Source organism: Trachinotus anak, unplaced genomic scaffold (assembly GCF_046630095.1).
Source record: "Trachinotus anak isolate AG129_WGS33_773 ecotype Australia unplaced genomic scaffold, CSIRO_AGI_Tana_v1 ptg000029l, whole genome shotgun sequence".
Classification (NCBI taxonomy): domain Eukaryota; kingdom Metazoa; phylum Chordata; class Actinopteri; order Carangiformes; family Carangidae; genus Trachinotus; species Trachinotus anak.
Genome location: NW_027273880.1, coordinates 626594 through 644318, shown reverse-complemented (window position 1 = coordinate 644318; position 17725 = coordinate 626594). Strand labels below are relative to the sequence as shown.

The 17725-nt window shown below is 44.0% G+C and overlaps 3 protein-coding genes across 6 annotated transcripts in view; 1 reads left to right on the top strand and 2 right to left on the bottom strand.

Moving 5' to 3' along the window:
• Positions 1–17725, top strand: part of LOC139611995 (protein NLRC3-like) — a 418379-nt gene that overhangs the window by 212764 nt on the left and 187890 nt on the right. The gene's annotated exons all lie outside the window — the stretch shown is intronic.
• LOC139611997 (NACHT, LRR and PYD domains-containing protein 12-like) overlaps positions 1–17725 on the bottom strand; it is a 201306-nt gene that overhangs the window by 180704 nt on the left and 2877 nt on the right. For all 3 annotated transcript variants that reach the window (XM_071467105.1, XM_071467106.1, XM_071467107.1), the window contains exons 2-4: positions 17260–17617; positions 16956–17030; positions 13330–13449 (exon numbers count right to left, since the gene is read on the bottom strand). In XM_071467105.1, coding sequence (XP_071323206.1) covers positions 13330–13449; positions 16956–17011 — 176 coding nt within the window. In that variant the 5' untranslated portion in view covers positions 17012–17030; positions 17260–17617. The remainder of the gene's footprint in view (positions 1–13329; positions 13450–16955; positions 17031–17259; positions 17618–17725) is intronic.
• Positions 976–13294, bottom strand: LOC139612032 (protein NLRC3-like). Its single transcript, XM_071467157.1, has 7 exons — positions 13267–13294; positions 10906–12766; positions 8814–8987; positions 5788–5964; positions 4992–5168; positions 4185–4358; positions 976–3331 (listed from the first exon to the last, which is right to left on the bottom strand). Exons 1-7 carry the CDS (start codon positions 13292–13294, stop codon positions 3310–3312), a joined length of 2613 nt encoding a protein of 870 aa, XP_071323258.1. The 3' UTR covers positions 976–3309.

The following is a 17725-nucleotide window of genomic DNA, read 5'->3' as shown; positions in this document are numbered from 1 at the left end:
TTGCTGTAGTAACAAAGCGTCTGACGTCATATAATTGCGACAGTGACAACAACAACAACAACAACAACCATGATGGAGGCAGGTCACCTCGGTATATTGGCCTTATCACTGTCCAGTAGAGGTGCAGAACATCTCAGACGCACTAGACATTTGCAACACCGCAGGAGGCTGGTAGGATTATACACAACAATGCTTCGTGCTGCACTCACTGCCGGAGTTTCTGTGCAGCGATGAGTGTGGTGCCACCCGAAGAGCTATGACTGGTGGGAAAATGTAGTCCTAGGCAGTTTTGACGATGACCAATGGCTTGCGAATTTCAGAATGTGCCGAGCAACGTTTAATATGCTCACTGATCGCCTACGACCAAGGCTCACGCGCCTGGACACGCACCTAAGGCCGGCAAAAGCGGTGGAGAAACGCGTCGCAGTTGCCCTGTAGTGGTTGGCCACAAGGTCAGGGTCACCGTTGCGCACCTTTATGGTAAGGCAACGGTGTGCGTGGTCGTCCGTGAGGTGTGTACCACCCTGACTGCTCTGCAAAAAGAGTACATCAAGATCCCTGTGGGAGATCACCTGCAGCGCATCGTCCGGGGCTTCCTAACACACTGGGTCTGGCATCGTGTAGAGTGATGTCCCGGACAGTCAAAACCGATCTGAGTGTTTGGAGCTGTTCAGACTGAGACACATCTGTCCAAATGCGATCTGAAACTAACTCCCAAAGGTGGTTTCGATCTGGTTTCCACAAATCGGATTTCATGTGATTTGTGACTGTTCAGACTTCAAAAGAGCTCCAGTTCCAATCTGGATTGGCTAAAAATCGGATTTAGGCTGGCACTCTGAACAAGGCCTAAATACTCTGGGGGAGGGGGGGCAATGAGACACAGGTGAAACTGTTGGCAGAGCAGCACGCCACAGCGGCTACTCATTGTGAACCCAGGTAGCACCGAATTTGCAGGAAAGGAGGAGAAAGAAGACGTTCTGCTGTGTCTCAGTTCACCCGCACACTGCAACTCCAAACAGATGCGTGCAGGAGGCCTTTTATTAACCACGCCCATCAGGTGGCTCGTCAATCACAAATTAAATTAAATGTTTGCCCCATTATTAAGAAAACAAATAAACATCCATTAATTGAGAGCACTATTCAACACCCCCACTTGCTCTCACATTATTACAAACAACAAAAAACATTACATTTACATTCAATCAAAAGGGGGGAAAAATATCATCACCTTTCCAGGGTTTTTCTTTTAGTTAACGCCAAACAAACTTAGCAAATTTGACTAACTTAAATTTTGTTACAGGTTTGCACCTCTGTCTACGGACAGGATTCTTAGCTAAAGCAATTGTGCCTTGGTTGTCCTCATACAGCTTAGGTAGTGCATACAGATGTTTATCTATGCCATCTAAAAGTTGTGTGAGGTACAGACACTCTTGAATGGTTGCAGCCAGAGCAATATACTCTGCCTCACAAGTAGACAGTGCTACAGTGGGCTGCTTTTTGGTCTTCCATGAGGTCCGCCCTTCGTCAGGCTTACACAATATCCAGTTGTGCTTTTTCTATCATTAACATCACCAGCCCAGTTCGCATCACTGTAGGCTTGTATACGCAGGTTCTCATCACATTTCCTGTAACACAACTTCTTATCCCTTGTGCCTTTGAGGTACCTCAACACATGTTTAACTGTGCTGTTCAGTAGGTCCACTAAAATACTGTGACAGTTTGCTTACAACAAAACTCAAATCCGGTCTTGTACAGACAGTCAAATAAATCAGACTACCCACTGCCTCTCTGTATATGGAAACATCACTCATCAATGCAGCATCATCTGTGTAGTTCAGTTTTTGTTCACAAGGTGTTGACCTAGGTTTACAATCTTGCATGTTGAACCGTTCCAGGATCTTCCCAACATACTTTTCTTGTGACATTGTTACACAGTCGTCACTCTGGTTAAAATCAATACCAAGAAAATGTCTTAATCTGCCCAAATCCTTCATTTTAAATCTTGCTGTAAGCATGTCCTTCGTAACATTCATAGCATTTTTCATCACTTGCTGCAATTATTAAGTCATCAACCCAAATTACTATGATCACCTTCTCATGGCCTCTTTGCCTTGTGTAAGCACAGTGGTCAGCCTGGTTTTGTATAAACTCGTTTTGTGTCAGATACTCATGTAACAACTTGTTCCAGTTTCTGCCTGATTGTTTTAGCTCATATAATGACCTCTCCAGTTTGCAAACCAACTCTTTGTCTGTGTGGGATTTTAACTCGTACCCCTCCGGCTGTTGCATGTAAATCTCACAGTCAATGGGTGCATTTAAATAGGCAGTCTTCACATCCATCTGGTGTAAAATCAAATTTTCCTGTGCTGCTTTCTGGATCAAAACTCTGACACTAGTCATGTTAGCGGTAGGAGAAAATGTCTCCTCATAATCTTTTGACTGTACCCTTTAGCAACACACTGAATGATTATTCTGCTACAAACAGCAGAACTAAACACCAGTCAAATATAAGGCTATAAAGAACAGGAAGTAAATATATAAACATTATTTACCATACAGAAGGATTTAAAGTTCTGTTAATTAATGATGAATTAAACCAATGATATTTGTTACTTATCATTATGATATATAGACATGCTCATATAAAAAGGCTGGGAGATATGGCTAAAAACCTCATATCTCAACAGGCTGAAGAGAAGCAGTAAATGTGCAATAAAATACAATACTATGAAAATGTAACAGTAACATAATGAGTAGATTTTAACTTTAACTTGCTTTTTACTTTTATCTTAAAACATTTTAACTTCTACTAGAGTAAAAAACTTTTTTGGTTTCGATTCACTGCAGGGGCTGGTTACAAATATTTAGCATATTCAACATTATGAATATGATCATTTAATATATCTTCTATAAAGTATTATTGAATACATCAATAAGATGGAGGATGAAAACAACATGTTGCTCCTGTACAATAATATCTGGTAAAGTTCAGCTGAAGAACATGAGGCTTCAACGTCTGAGTCAAACTCATCTTCAGAGTTCAAATCATTTTACTGTGAAATTCCCTCTTTGTGAAGCTCAACAAGGAAACTGTTCAGAGCTGAACTTGATGAGCTTTAAGTCCAGAGACACTGATGATGCTCTGTCAGATCCAGAGGAACACACAGGGATGATGGTGGACTGGACTCTGTGTGTGACAGTGGAGCTGTTCTCAGATCAGTTCAGACTGCAGCACTGAGAGTCATCTCCACTTCTTCTGATTCCTCTGTCAGTCACTGCTGGATCAAGCTCTCCTCTCCACTCTCACCTTTAGAAAGGCAGTGACTCCCGTCTGTGTAGAGAAGAAGAAAGCAGAGGAGATGAATCAGTGTTTACAGAGACTCACTTCATCAGTCAGTGATGCAGCAGGGACTTCAGTCCTGTTCAGACCAGATGTGCAGCAGCTGCTTCCTCTCAGCTCTCATGTTAACGTGTTGGAGTGAACACACTGAGCTGGAAGCTCACAGACCTGCAGAGACGTTCAGCATCAAGTCTGTTCACTCTGCACATTTCACTCAGTCCACAGTGGAAACAAAGTGCTGAGTCAGCAACAGGTCAGTGATGGATTCACTCCTGTTACCTGTCAGCTGATGTCACTTTAAACACAGAGTCTCTGTGTGTTGATCAACATGTGAGCTGCTTCTGAAACATCACCTGACTGAACATGGAGGCTGTCACTAAGAGCCAGGGACTGTCAGGCTCCATCACACTGATCTCAGAGCTGTGACACAGATGAAACTGATCAGCTGTTTAGTGTTGAAACCAGAGAACAAACAGTCTCAGATCAGATTGGACAGTTTGATGAATGAGGACACTGTCTCTGTCCATCTGTGAGGCTGTCAGCTGGAATCAGCTTTATTTCCTGTACACATCAACACAAACACAACAGTCGTCTTCACATCAACTCACACACATGACCACAACAAGCTTCTGGCTGCTCTGATTGGCTGACTGTTGTCTCTCTCTCTGTCTTTCTGTCCAATCCTGAAGCCTGTCCCCGTTCTCCTCTCACAGCTTCACTGAGGAAAGCAGCCACTGAGGAGGTTGGAGGTTCACAGGAAACACTGGATCTTTGCTTTGATACTAACTGTGTTTAGTACAATACTGCTGAGAGCAGAATGGACTGACTCCGCCCCTCTACTGACCTCAGAGTCTCCAGTCTACAGTCTGGACTCTCCACGAGACCACGGAGATCCTTCAGGGCTGAATCCTGCAGGTTGTTGTATCTCAGGTCCAGTTCTCTCAGATGGGAGGGGTTGGACTTCAGAGCTGAGCCCAGAGAAGAACAGCTGATCTCTGACAACCTGCAGTCACTCAATCTGAATAAATAATCAAAGATGTAGATCAATGATTGACAATCAATCAGATTTGTGCTGATCAATGATCTTTGTCTAAAATGAGTAGAGTGACTTTGTCCTTCTGTTATTGTGGATCATCATCATGTCAGTACAACACAACATTGTCAACACAACAGTTGTGTGTGTTGTGTTACAGATGAAAACACACACACACAGTTTGATCAAACAGACATTAGTCCTGACACTTCACTGAAATCTACTGAAAAAAAGAAGATTGTTTCTTCACTTTCTTTGGACAAATATTAGTTGTGAGGATCTTCTGTATGTTGTTGTGATAAAAATGAATTGACTTGAACAACTAACACTGGACATTTTCTCCAGTGGATTTAGAAAACATGAGTCCTCTGACTGAGAGAAATACGAGTGTGTGAGCTGTGAAGGTTGAACTGAAGTGAACAGACATTATTCATGACAAGTGAGTGAAATGAGCTGAAACTGAAGAATCATTCTCAGTCTGAGAGAAGAACAACTGGAAACATGAGACAACAACTATTTACAATGTCATTCATTCATTCACAGTCAATGGATTCAACTTGTGTGTGAAGCTTCATTAGCTGTGGATTCAAGATATAAGATCTACAACAGTGAACTGACCTCAGAGTCTCCAGTCTACAGTCTGGACTCTGCAGAAAACCACACAGACCCTTCACTCCTGGATCCTGCAGGTTCTGGTTTCCACTCAGGTCCAGTTCTCTCAGATGGGAGGGGTTGGACTTCAGAGCTGAGACCAGAGAAGAACAGCTGATCTCTGACAAACTGCAGTCACTCAATCTGAATAAAGAATCAAAGATGTAGATCAATGATTGATAATCAATCAGATTTTTCCTGATCAATGAGTAGAGTGACTTTGTCCTTCTGTTATTGTGGATCATCATCATGTCAGTACAACACAACATTGTCAACACAACAGTTGTGTGTGTTGTGTTACAGATGAAAACACACACACACACAGTTTGATCAAACAGACATTAGTCCTGACACTTGACTGAAATCTACTGAAAACAAGAAGATTGTTTCTTCACTTTCTTTGGACAAATATTAGTTGTGAGGATCTTGTGTATGTTGTTGTGATAAAAATGAATTGACTTGAACAACTAACACTGGACATGTTCTCCAGTGGATTTAGAAAACATGAGTCCTCTGACTGAGAGAAATACGAGTGTGTGAGCTGTGAAGGTTGAACTGAAGTGAACAGACATTATTCATGACAAGTGAGTGAAATGAGCTGAAACTGAAGAATCATTCTCAGTCTGAGAGAAGAACAACTGGAAACATGAGACAACAACTATTTACAATGTCATTCATTCATTCACAGTCAATGGATTCAACTTGTGTGTGAAGCTTCATTAGCTGTGGATTCAAGATATAAGATCTACAACAGTGAACTGACCTCAGAGTCTCCAGTCTACAGTCTGGACTCTGCAGAAAACCACACAGACCCTTCACTCCTGGATCCTGCAGGTTCTGGTTTCTACTCAGGTCCAGTTCTCTCAGATGGGAGGGGTTGGACTTCAGAGCTGAGACCAGAAAAGAACAGCTGATCTCTGACAGCCTGCAGTTCTCCAATCTGAATAAAGAATCAAAGATGTAGATCATTGATTGATAATCAATCAGATTTGTCCTGATCAATGATCTTTGTCTAAAATGAGTAGAGTGACTTTGTCCTTCTGTTATTGTGGATCTTCATCATGTCAGCCTTCTACACACATCATCCAAATGTCAGCACAACATTCATACAGCTGTTGATGTGAACACAGGTTGATCAGCTGCTGCTGACCTCAGTTCAGTCTGTGATCAGAGGAGAATCAGAGGATTCACATCTGTTTAGTCTGTTCCCTCTCTGACACTACAGACATCAGCACAGAAACAAAACACTGAGGACGTGAACAAACAGTGAGAACTCAGTCACACTGTTCAGAACAAACATGGTGGAGCAGCTTCAATGTTCCAAAGTCACCAAACAACTGCACAATGTCACATTTACAGGAGGAGGGAAAAGATTTCTCTGTGTCCACATCTTTAAAGAAGAACTTGTGTCACTGTTGAGAACTTGAGGAGGACGAGTGCTCGGCCTCAGTCTACCACCGGTGTTACAGCCCATTCTGTGAGCCGTCAGATTCTGTGACCTGCAGCAACAACCAGTTCACCTTCAGGTAACGTTCAGAGCCTCCTGCTGGAAAACACCACAGATTTATTCAGCTGATCTTCACTGAATGAGGAAGTAGAATTGATCTGATTTTCACATCAACCCCCCAGTGAGGAGCAGACTGAGTGAGGACGGGGTTAATGAAGGTCACAGAGCAGAGATCAAACCTGTGCTCACAGTCCTACAACCCTTCAGCTCAGCACAACGTCCACGGTTTAGGTCTGATAGTTGATGAACAGAGTTTCTCTGAGTGTCAGTGTCAGTCTGCTCTGGTAACTGCTCCTGAACCACAGTCACATGACCACTTGTGTTATTCATGTGATTAGAAGAAGCTCCATTCTTCAAGATCAAGTCTGAGCTTTTGTTGTGTTCACACACAATCAACTAGATATGACATGAAGGACACCTGGAGCGCTTTGAGTTCACAGTGCACAGGTTCAGAGAAGCACAACGTGGACTTGAAGAGAACAGAAGTGAGAGCAGCTCAGTTCAGGTAACAGGGACCAGACTGATCTGCCAACAAAACCCCTACAGCCAACCTCCCCTGGAGCTCAGCTTTCAGAGCAGGCTCCTCTGCCTCTGCTGCCAGCTCTGTGTATCTGAGCTGTTTCCTCTCAGAGGCCGTTTCTCCTGCGTCCTCCCATGGTACTGTCAGCTCCACAACATACACAAGCTGCTGTGTTTCTGACCACAACACAACATCTGCTCTCAGATCAGTGGCAGCTGTCTCCTGAGGAACTAGGAGCTGTTTTCCTGGATCTCCTCTGATTGGCCAGTCCCTCCCTGCCTTCAGCTGCATCACGCCTGTTCAAAGCTGCTTCCTGAGTCCTTCACCCTCACCAACAAATCAAATCCATCTTGTCTCCTTCTGCCTCCAGTGAGTTCACCTCTGAGCTCTGACTCTCAGTGGCTGCTGGGAGACACCTCAGCACCTGCTGATGTCTCCAGGTGTGTGGGCCTGGAGACAGGCTTGTTTTAGCCCCTGATAGAAGGAGCCACATGAAGCTCCACCTGAACATAGAGGACATGTTGGCTCCTCAGCTGTTTATTCACTATGATGTTGGGGAGGTGGGAGCTGCTCATAAATTGCTCCCAGCATCAATCTAATCCTTCCTGCCTCCATGTCCCAGCTGAGTTTCCTCTTGTCTCCACTTTCCCGCCTCAGCCACTGGCCCTGCTTTGATCTGGTTTGTGTTGCAGTCTGAAGGTCTGTGGCTTCCCATGATTCTGCAGTGCTGACATCAACACACAACAACAGCTGCAATATTTGTTGGTTGCAGAGAGCTGCAGCTTTGCTGGTGTTCAGATCAGCAGCAGCAGCAGAAGATCTGTGAGACTGTTGCAGTTTGATTCTCATCAACTTTCTGATTTTAACATCAAACTCTGTCAATTCTCTGCTGCTCTGAATCACAAACACTGTGACTGCTCTCATCCAGGGGCCGAGTGGGACCCTTCATTTTACCTGGAGATCACCAGTCCCAGCTGTTAATAACACACAAAGACAAACAGCAGCTAACACAAGCACAGGGCTGCTGCCCAACAACTAGCAGCTAGCTATACTAGCTACATTTAATATGAGCTGAGCTAGCAGCTAGCTACAACGCCCCTGCTTAGCATTTCAGCTGCCGGCTCTTTACTGGATGTTGAATCTCTCTGTGATTGTGGAACATTTCTCTGCTTCCTCCTCCAGTATTTGTTCTTCTTCATTCTTCTCTGCTCCACCTTTCTCCTTCTCTTTCTGCTGCTGCTTCAAACCAATGTGAACAGTGAACACACATGTTCCCTGATAACACCAACACGTCTCTGATGACTCTGTACCAGCCCCACTTCACAGCTCTTATTGGTCAGCAGCTGTCCAATCACAGTTCAAGGCACACAGGGGTTGGACCACCTGAGGAGGGGCCACTCATTTACCCCCCTACTGCAAATATAGACTTGGTAGCGTCTGACGTGCTGGGAGAGACAAGAGGCTGCGAGGCTCAGTTCAGGCTGCAGGATGGTGCAGCGAGGTAGACCACTTTTATATAACACAATGTTATTAGTCTACACAATAATCAGTCCGGCACCGGCCCCCAAACGGCCCCCGGGGATTCTCCTGACCCTCCCCATCACCACTCTGCTCCTGGTCTCATCTTCCTTCTTTCTCTTCACTGGCTGATTTTTTAAATCCTCACACAGAAATCCTGAAAATGAACCAACCAATGAAAAACTGGAGCTTCACAGGTTTGAACTGAATATAAAACTACAACAGCTCCAGTCAGTGAACTGACCTCAGAGTCTCCAGTCTACAGTTTGGACTCTCCAGTCCAGCACACAGCTGCTTCACTGCTGAAGCATTCAAGTAGTTTCCACTCAGGTCCAGGTGTCTCAGATGGGAGGGGTTGGACTTCAGAGCTGAGGACACGACTTTACAGTGAGTCTCTGAGAGTCCACAACCAACAAGTCTGTGATGAGAGAAAATATAAAATGTGTTAGAATAAAATCAGACAGTTTGTAATAAAAGACACTGAAGTTAAAATGCATCTGATGAGAAAAGATGATGATGTGATGAACATCTGCTCTTCACATCTGTGGCTCAGCTCATCTGATCTGATTGTGTTTGACATGAAACAATAATTCTCATCACTCTCTCTCAGACCTGCAGAGTTTCATGGGAATCTTTGTTGTGCAGATGAAGGAGGGAAAATGATGTTACATTTCTGCTTCCATCATATGATTTGATCCAGAGTCAGAATCTTGTTCAGAAAAACAGTTTTATTCTCCAGTGTTTTTAAACTGACTCCAGATTGCTTGGCTCTGCTGCCTCTCTGTAGAAGTCAACACACACCACTGCATAAAACACATCTGGCTCATTGTGGTGAATCAGTGGCAGCGCCCACGTTGATCCATGAACAAACTGTCCTCAGTAAAACACTAGTGTTCAACACTCAGTGGACTCTACAGTTACAACCTGGAAGTGTGTGTGTGTGTGTGTGTGTGTGTGTGTGTGTGTGTGCAGCTCTACAGTGAAATAAGATTTTCCTCATTTGAAACTGTAAACCAATAGACAATCAATATGTGGCGTCATTGTTGATGTGGTGGCGGCCTGTCACAGATAAATCAGTGTGTGGGAAACACTGAGGTCTAATCTACAGATACTGAGCCCACACATGTCTTAATGTCCGGTGGGAACATTTCCACACCGTGGCATCCCTACTCCAGAACATTTCTCCTGAGGTCAACTCAGTCAACAGTTCAATCTAATCTCTGTTTGCTGCCTGGTTTTCACAGAAGGTCCTCACAGAAACATGACACTGAGCTCTGGTGTGTAGAAGAAGACTGAATCCTCCCATTCTGCTCTGATAGATTCACACCTGTGTTCTTGGCTGAAGCTGAACATTTCCTGATACGACTCTCCTCTACAGCAACAAGAGAGAAAACACCTGGGACTTTCTGTCTCATTCAACACAATCTATGGAAAGACTTTAAAGCTCCCCTAGCATCCTCAATGCTCATCATGACTTCAGTCATCTCTGGACAATGATTCAGGTCTTATACAAACTTTCCTAAACACCTGCTAGAACCTGCTCATTAGAGCTTCACTGCATTCACTGTTCACTGTCAAACACTGATGACTGTTGTCATAGAAACCTCATGAGTCCTGAATACAGACCTCCACAGATTCATCACTGCTCTCCTGTAACACTGTCACAATGGACAGTTTCAACAAAGCTGAACCAGAGACATCTTCTTTTTTCATTCACACATTCATCTTCCTCAGAAAAACCTGCTGCCTACATTACCCACAATGCACCTCAACCGCCAACCCTCAGCTGTTAAATTAAGGTGTGTTAAGGTGTGCTACAGAGGTCTGGTGTTGCCTTCAGACTCCGCCCACACTGACTCAAGTGACATCACCTGAGGACATTTATCAGACTGCACAGCTGGAGACACTAAAGGTTTAATACTACTGTTTTCTCATATGCAGGTGTCCTCCCCAACACCTGGAAACACCTGGAAACACGCACTGAGGTGTAAGATCAGTGGAGCTGCTTTAATTAGTTTGATCAGGTTTGAATTAAACCAAAAAGACTCAAAACAACACAGAACATTAACAAATCAATGAAGCATCCAACAATTATTACAAATAAACAAAACAAGTGTCTTTATGAACTTAACAGCAACAATCACAACCAACTGAAACATCGACATTTTGGTGCTCACAGCATTTACAACACCTGCAGAAAAAAACACAACTGACCTTTGACTGTTTCAATGTACTAAGAATAATGAGAATAAATGAAAACTGTGTTTATCTGAATTTGACTCAACCACTGATCTAATCTACTGATTGATAATTATATTGATCATGTCTGGACTCACCGAGCCTTCCTGCAGTTCCTCACAGCTGGGATCAGTCTCCGTCGTCCCTCCTCTGATGTCTTGTACTTCTTCAGGTCCAACTCATCCAGAACCTCCTCTGACATCTGCAGCATGTAGGCCAGAGCTGAGCAGTGGAACACAGAGAGTTTCTTCTCTGATCTGGTCTCTGACCTCAGGAACTCTTGGATCTCCTGATGAACTGAGTGGTCCTTCATCTCCATCAGACAGTGGAAGATGTTGATGCTTCTGTCAGGAGAGATTTTATCACTGTTCATCTTCTTCAGGTTGTTGATGGCTCTCTGGATGGTTTCTGGATTGTTCTTCCTCTGACCCAGCAGACCTCCTAAGAGTCTCTGGTTGGACTCCAGAGAGAGGCCATGAAGGAAGCGAACAAACAGGTCCAGGTGACCAGTTTTACTTCTGAGGGATTTCTCCATGGCTGCCCGCAGGAAGCCATTCAGAGATGGATGATGACTATCATGGTTTCCTAAAAATTTTGAAATCTTCTCAAAAACAGACTTTGAGGTTGAGTCTCTGTGTTTGTAGTCTTGTCCCAGGAAGTTCTCCAGGACCTTTCTCTCCCTGTTGGTGTAACAGTGGAACATGTAGACTGCAGCCAGAAACTCCTGAATGCTCAGATGAACAAAGCAGTAGACTGTTTTCTGGAAGATCACACTCTCTCTTTTGAAGATCTCAGTACAGAGTCCTGAGTACACCGAGGCCTCTGTGACATCCAGACCACACTGCTCCAGGTCTTCTTGGTAGAACATGATGTTTCCTTTCTCCAGATGTTCAAACGCCAGCCTCCCCAGCTTCAGAAGAACTTCCCTGTCAGCCTCCGTCAGCGCCTGTGGACTCGTCTCATGTCCCTCATCATACTTGAGGTTCTTCCTCTTTGTCTGAACCAGCAGGAAGTGTGAGAACAGGTCAGTCAGGGTCTGGGGCAGCTCTCCTCTCTGCTCTGTAGTCAACATGTGCTCCAGAACTGTAGCAGTGATCCAGCAGAAGACTGGGACTTGACACATGATGTGGAGGCTCCTGGACTTCTTGATGTGTGAGATGGTTCTGCTGGACAGCTCTTCATCACTGGATCTCCTCCTGAAGTACTCCTCCTTCTGGGTGTCAGTGAAGCCTCGTACCTCTGTTACCCTGTCAACACATGTAGGAGGGATCTGATTGGCTGCTGCAGGTCTGGAAGTGATCCAGACCAGAGCCGAGGGAAGCAGGTTCCTCTGGATGAGGTTTGTCAGCAGCAGGTTGACTGATGACGTCTGTGTGACATCAGACACAACCTCCCTGTTGGTGAAATCCAGTGAAAGTCTGCTTTCATCCAGGCCGTCCAAGATGAACAGAACTTTGCAGACAGCCAGCTGCTCTGCTGTGACCTTCTGTAATGTTGGATGGAAAACATGGAGCAGCCTGAGAAGACTGTACTGCTGCTCTCTGATCAGGTTCAGCTCCCTGAACGAAAGCAGAACCAGCAGACTGACATCTTGGTTCTCCAAGCCCTCTGCCCAGTCCAGACTGAACTTCTGCACTGAGAAGGTTTTTCCAACGCCAGCGACGCCGTTGGTCAGAACCACTCTGATGGGTCTCTGTTGGTCAGGTAAGGCTTTAAAGATGTCGCGGCACTTGATTGGAGCATCATGGAGGGTCTTCATCTTGGAAGCTGTCTCCAGCTGCCTCACCTCATGTTGGGTATTAACCTCTTCACTCTGTCCCTCTGTGATGTAGAGCTCAGTGTAGATCCTGTTGAGGAGGGTTCCACTTCCTGTTCCATCACTTCCTTCAGTCAAACGTTCACATCTGCTCCTCAGACTGATCTTATGTTGATCTAAAACCTCCTGCAGACCACTATCTGCTGAAAGAGAAGAGACAATGTCAGACTGAAGACAGAGAATCTGAGAATCTGCTGATTATTTTCTTCAGCTACGGAAAAACTAAAGAGCAGCAAAGAAAAGCTTTTTAATGTTGTGCTTTTTAGAATCATCTGAAATGTCAGTGCTGTGTGATAGAACAACTGACACTGGAGAAAACAACAGGTCCTGGTTTCAGAAATGAAGACATCAGTAGACACATGTTCAGTCTCACTTTGTACAGTGCTGCTCTGACTGGCTGTCTGCAGTCCAGGTCTGGTTCTGGGTCTTTGTCCACACTGGGGACAGGAGGGGTCTCCTGAAGACCCAGACTGGTCCCAGTATGAGGTGAAGCACTGTCTGCAGAACCAGTGTCCACAGCTAGTAGAGACTGGATCCTTCAGGACGTCCTGACACAGAGCACAGCAGGACAGCTGCTCCTCCACAGAGACACCACTCCTCTTCCTCCCTCTGTGAAGACATGTCTTCATCACTAACATGTCACAGTCAAATATGTCTAATAACTGAATCATCTTCAGCTCAGTTTACAGTAGAAACTGTCTCTTACTGTGAGTCTGAGGGTCCAGGTTCAGGACTGAAGACTGGAGGATATTCTTTGGACTGGTCACTCTTCATAGACAGACAGCTGGATCCTGGAGACTCTGCTCTCAGTCTGTGGTTCTGACCTCTGCAAACACAAACATGTTTTTATTCATATCACATGGATCACTGATCAATTCTCTGATGACAGAGTCATTGTGGGAACTCTCAGCTGACGTCCTGCAGTGACGTCACCATCCAGCACCGCACACTGTACTGAAGGATGGAAGCAACACAGTAGCATCCAGAAACAACACTGTTGTGTCAGTCAGTCATTAAATGTGTCCAGTCTCCAGCTGTTGATGACCTGTCTCACATCAGCTCTAAAGAAGCAGAGTGATACAAAGGTAAGATGAGAGGATCAGATGTCTGTGACCCCGACACTGCCACTGCCACAAATGAAGACAAAACAACATCCTGACTAAAACTAATGGCTGCTGATGTGTCTGCTCTTCTTCTCCATATTGATTCTTTCTCTGGAGTTCAGCTTCATTTCACACAAGGAGGCCTGTGTGTTTCTACATGACTGTGACAACAGCAAACACCACATCCTGCTGCAGGCTTCATCTGACCATCACACAACTTCACTGACAAACACACAGTTTGTCAGAGTTACATCTGCACAGATATCAGTGATGGTAAAGACAGTCTTGTGTGTAATTAAAGGATCATTCTGCTGTTATTCTACATGATTGTTCTTGACAACAAACCCCATGAAAAGAGCCAAACCAACAGTGTGTGAGTTCGTCTCTCAACACTTTGTGACTTCCCTCCTCTGTCTGTGGCTCTCAGCTCTGAGCCCATTGGTTCCTTCTGAAGACTTAGGGCCTATTTTAACCATCTAGGCACATGGAGCCAGAGCATTTAGGACAGAGAGCTCTCTCCCATCCCCTCTAAAAGCCAGGTGCACCTGCACCTTGGTGGATTTCTCTGATAACGGTGGATTTAGCAGGTAGTAAGACAGAGCTCTTCTCTGCAGAGGAAACTGCTGGTGTGCAGAGTGAAAGTGTGCGAGCAGACGTCTACAGCTACAGCAGGATTCCACCAAACAGGCCCGGCTGAAAAATATTCACCTGAAACTGCAATGCATGTTTTTGTTCCCTCACTTTCATATTTTACAGCCTCAGGTGAAACTGAATGAAATGAGATAGAAATGAGTCGACAACGCTCGAGACCTCACCTCATTTTAACACCAACACACACTAGCAAAGACACTAGTGTTGTGCTTTGTGCTGGTGTAAGATTTTGGATCACAGACTGTAAAGTGGTTCATACTGATATTAACATTTCACCACATTTAGTTGCAAATAATGTTAAAACCAGATTTACAGCAATATTTGTGAACTTTGTCATATTTACTCTTCTTAAAGCTGTGGCTAAGATCATTCAGATACTTTCAAACCTGGGCCCTATTTTCCATCATTTTGGGTCTAAATGGAGTCAGTCCAATATGATGCAAGAACACAATAAGAGGTAAAAGGCTGCAACTTAAGAAAACAAGGCAGTTGTCCAAATTAGTATGTCCACTGAAAGTTTCTGATTTGCCACTAACAGGTTCAGATTATTAATATATGTGTCTGACAATATTCTGGACAGGGTTCCTACTGAGACAGACCTTTTTGTTAAAGGCAAGATCCTTTTTGTTTAACCAGAAACAGCCATTGCTCTATTCAAAGCCACATTCCAGACTCCATTGACAAAAACAGTACTTCTACCTCACAGAACATGGGAACTGTTGATTTACCGCTGCCTCCATCATTCAGTTTGTTGGTGCTATTGGGCGACTTTCAGTGGTGGAATAACATATTTCAAAACTGTACAGACAACAGAGCCAGTGCTAAAGTGCCAGAGGGCTTGCAGAGATGGTTCTTCCTCCCCAGGACAATGGTGCACATTGACCAGCCGGTCGTCTCAGAAGGTGTCCTGCAAGCTACTGAGATGTGCTGGTCTCATCCAGTCCTGCAAGTTGGTTCTCACATTTCATTTGAAGTTCTTGAATAAAAAATGCTCCTCCAGCTTTAATAGATGAGTTCTTTGATGCATCTGTCTATATCTGGATGTAACTATGGCAACTGTCAGTGTCAGCTTGTATGGTACATGGATTATAAATGAACTTATCTTTATCTTATTTTCTATCAATGTGAAATCTACTGTGGCGTCTGGAAGTATCCAAGGTGGTATTGCTGACAATGGTACTGTTGGACTGACGTTTCATTGATCTCATTTCAGTTCTGAAGCTTTCTGATTCATTGTCCACCCAAAGCTTTTTGTTTCCCTCTTCTCCTTTTCCCAGCCAGGTTTAATGTCTCTGGTGTTGGATGACCTGGACTATGACCCTGTAAACTGATCCAGTAATTCAGTGATATCTGTCATCTTCTCATTTCTAAAGGCACGTCTCCCATTTCCACCTGTAATGCTGTAGTTGGGGTTGTTTTAAATGCAACTGTGCATCATCTCAAAGCTTGACATTGTACATGATCTTATTTTTGAAAGATGTGTTTGCTGCTGATCCATAAACCACACAACCATGATCCCAAACTGATCTAATTAACCCTTTGTATATGGTCCCCAAAGCAGGTCTGTCTGCCCCCATTCACCTCCAACTAAACACCTCATTACATTTACTACTTTCTAACATTTGTCCACTAATTTCTGAAGATGTACAGTCCATGTCATTTTCTCATCAAACCATTTCCCTAAAAACTTTTCACTCTCTCCAAATCCTGAGGATATCATTTTAGTCTCACTTCACTATCAATTATTTTCCTTGTACAGAACATTGTCTTACTGAGGATAATGCTGGATTGAGCTTTTATTTTGGTACTTCCTCTGATCAGCAGTGTGAATTAGCATATTAGCTAAATATTAAGTTTCACCAATGTTTAGCTTTTACATTAAAATTTAGATTTAATATCAACATTACATTATTTTTATGTGAATATGACAAAGTTCACAAATATTGATCTGGTTTAAGAAAACACAAGTTGACTAAATATGATGAAATGTTGTTATTTCAGTATGAACCACTTTACAATCAGCGGCCCATATTACATAGAGCCTGAAATCTGTATAAACAGCTGACAAATATCTAGTTTGATGTTAAAGAGGCTCAGTCATTTCCTCCAACAGCTGCTCACTGTAGTTTGGATCAAACTAACTGTGGAGAGTGAAGCTCTGACATGTGAAGCTCATCATTCAGGCTGTAAAATGATCCTGCAAAGTGTGGTCAACTCTGTTAGATCCCAGCTCATCCAGGTTCACCAACACACTGCTCTCTTCTTCTGTGGCTGCTTCTCTGCTCCACCACGGCCCTTTAATTACTGACATCTTTACATCTCTGTCATGTTCATCAGCTGCAGCAAAAATATGCACAAGAAAAAAGTCAAACTCTTCTTTGTTGGGATCATTTCACAAGAAACCAGCTCCTCAGCAGTCACTGTTAATACACTGATATGTCAGAGGAACCAGGGGAAGTTATTTTCTGCGACACTACGTCAGCTGTTACAGGAAGTGACATCACTGCAGGAGCTCAACACACTAAACACTGTTACAGAGACAGTTGGGAGGTTCACAGGTTTGTAGCAGGTCTCTTACTGTGAGTCTGAGGGTCCAGGTTCAGGACTGAAGTCTGGAGGTTCACGATCACTCATCTTCAGGACTTCAGTCAGTCTGAGAGGGAAACCAGTAACACTGACTGTGAGCTCACACACACAAGAGTCAGGACAAACAAGCTGTTCAAGACACACACACACACACACACACACACACAGGTTTTCCTCTCAGTGTCTCTGTGTGGACAGAAGTTCACTGTGACTCTTCTTCCCTCCACAGTCCACAGGGACAAACTGACTCAGAGACTTTGACAGTAAAATAATAATAATGTTGTGTTAACACTCACCTGCCTCAGCCTTCAGTTTCCCTCCTTCTGCTCCGTCCACTTCAAATGGAGTCTGAGCTCACTGAACACTTTCACTTTCAGCTGCTCCTCCCCTCTGCAGCTACAGGAAGTAACATTACTCTGTGTGTGTGTGTCTGTGTGTGTGTGTCTGTGTGTGTGTGTTTGACATGTTCCACCATCATTTATTAAAAACAGACTCGACCTTGTTCACCTTTATATAAAAATCAAGTCTCACTATTTCAATAGAATCCTCTTGATTTCCATTCATCTAATATAATTTAACATAACATCCTTCGACAGGTGGCTCTTTAAAGACAGACAGCTGGGTTCAGGAGAGTCTGGTCTCTGCTGCTGGATCCTGAAACAAACACACAGCTGATAAATGTGCATGTTGGATACAAACTGATAGAGAATATGTTGAATTTTTGAATAAACACAACAACTAACTTTTAGTGTGAAGTGTCTT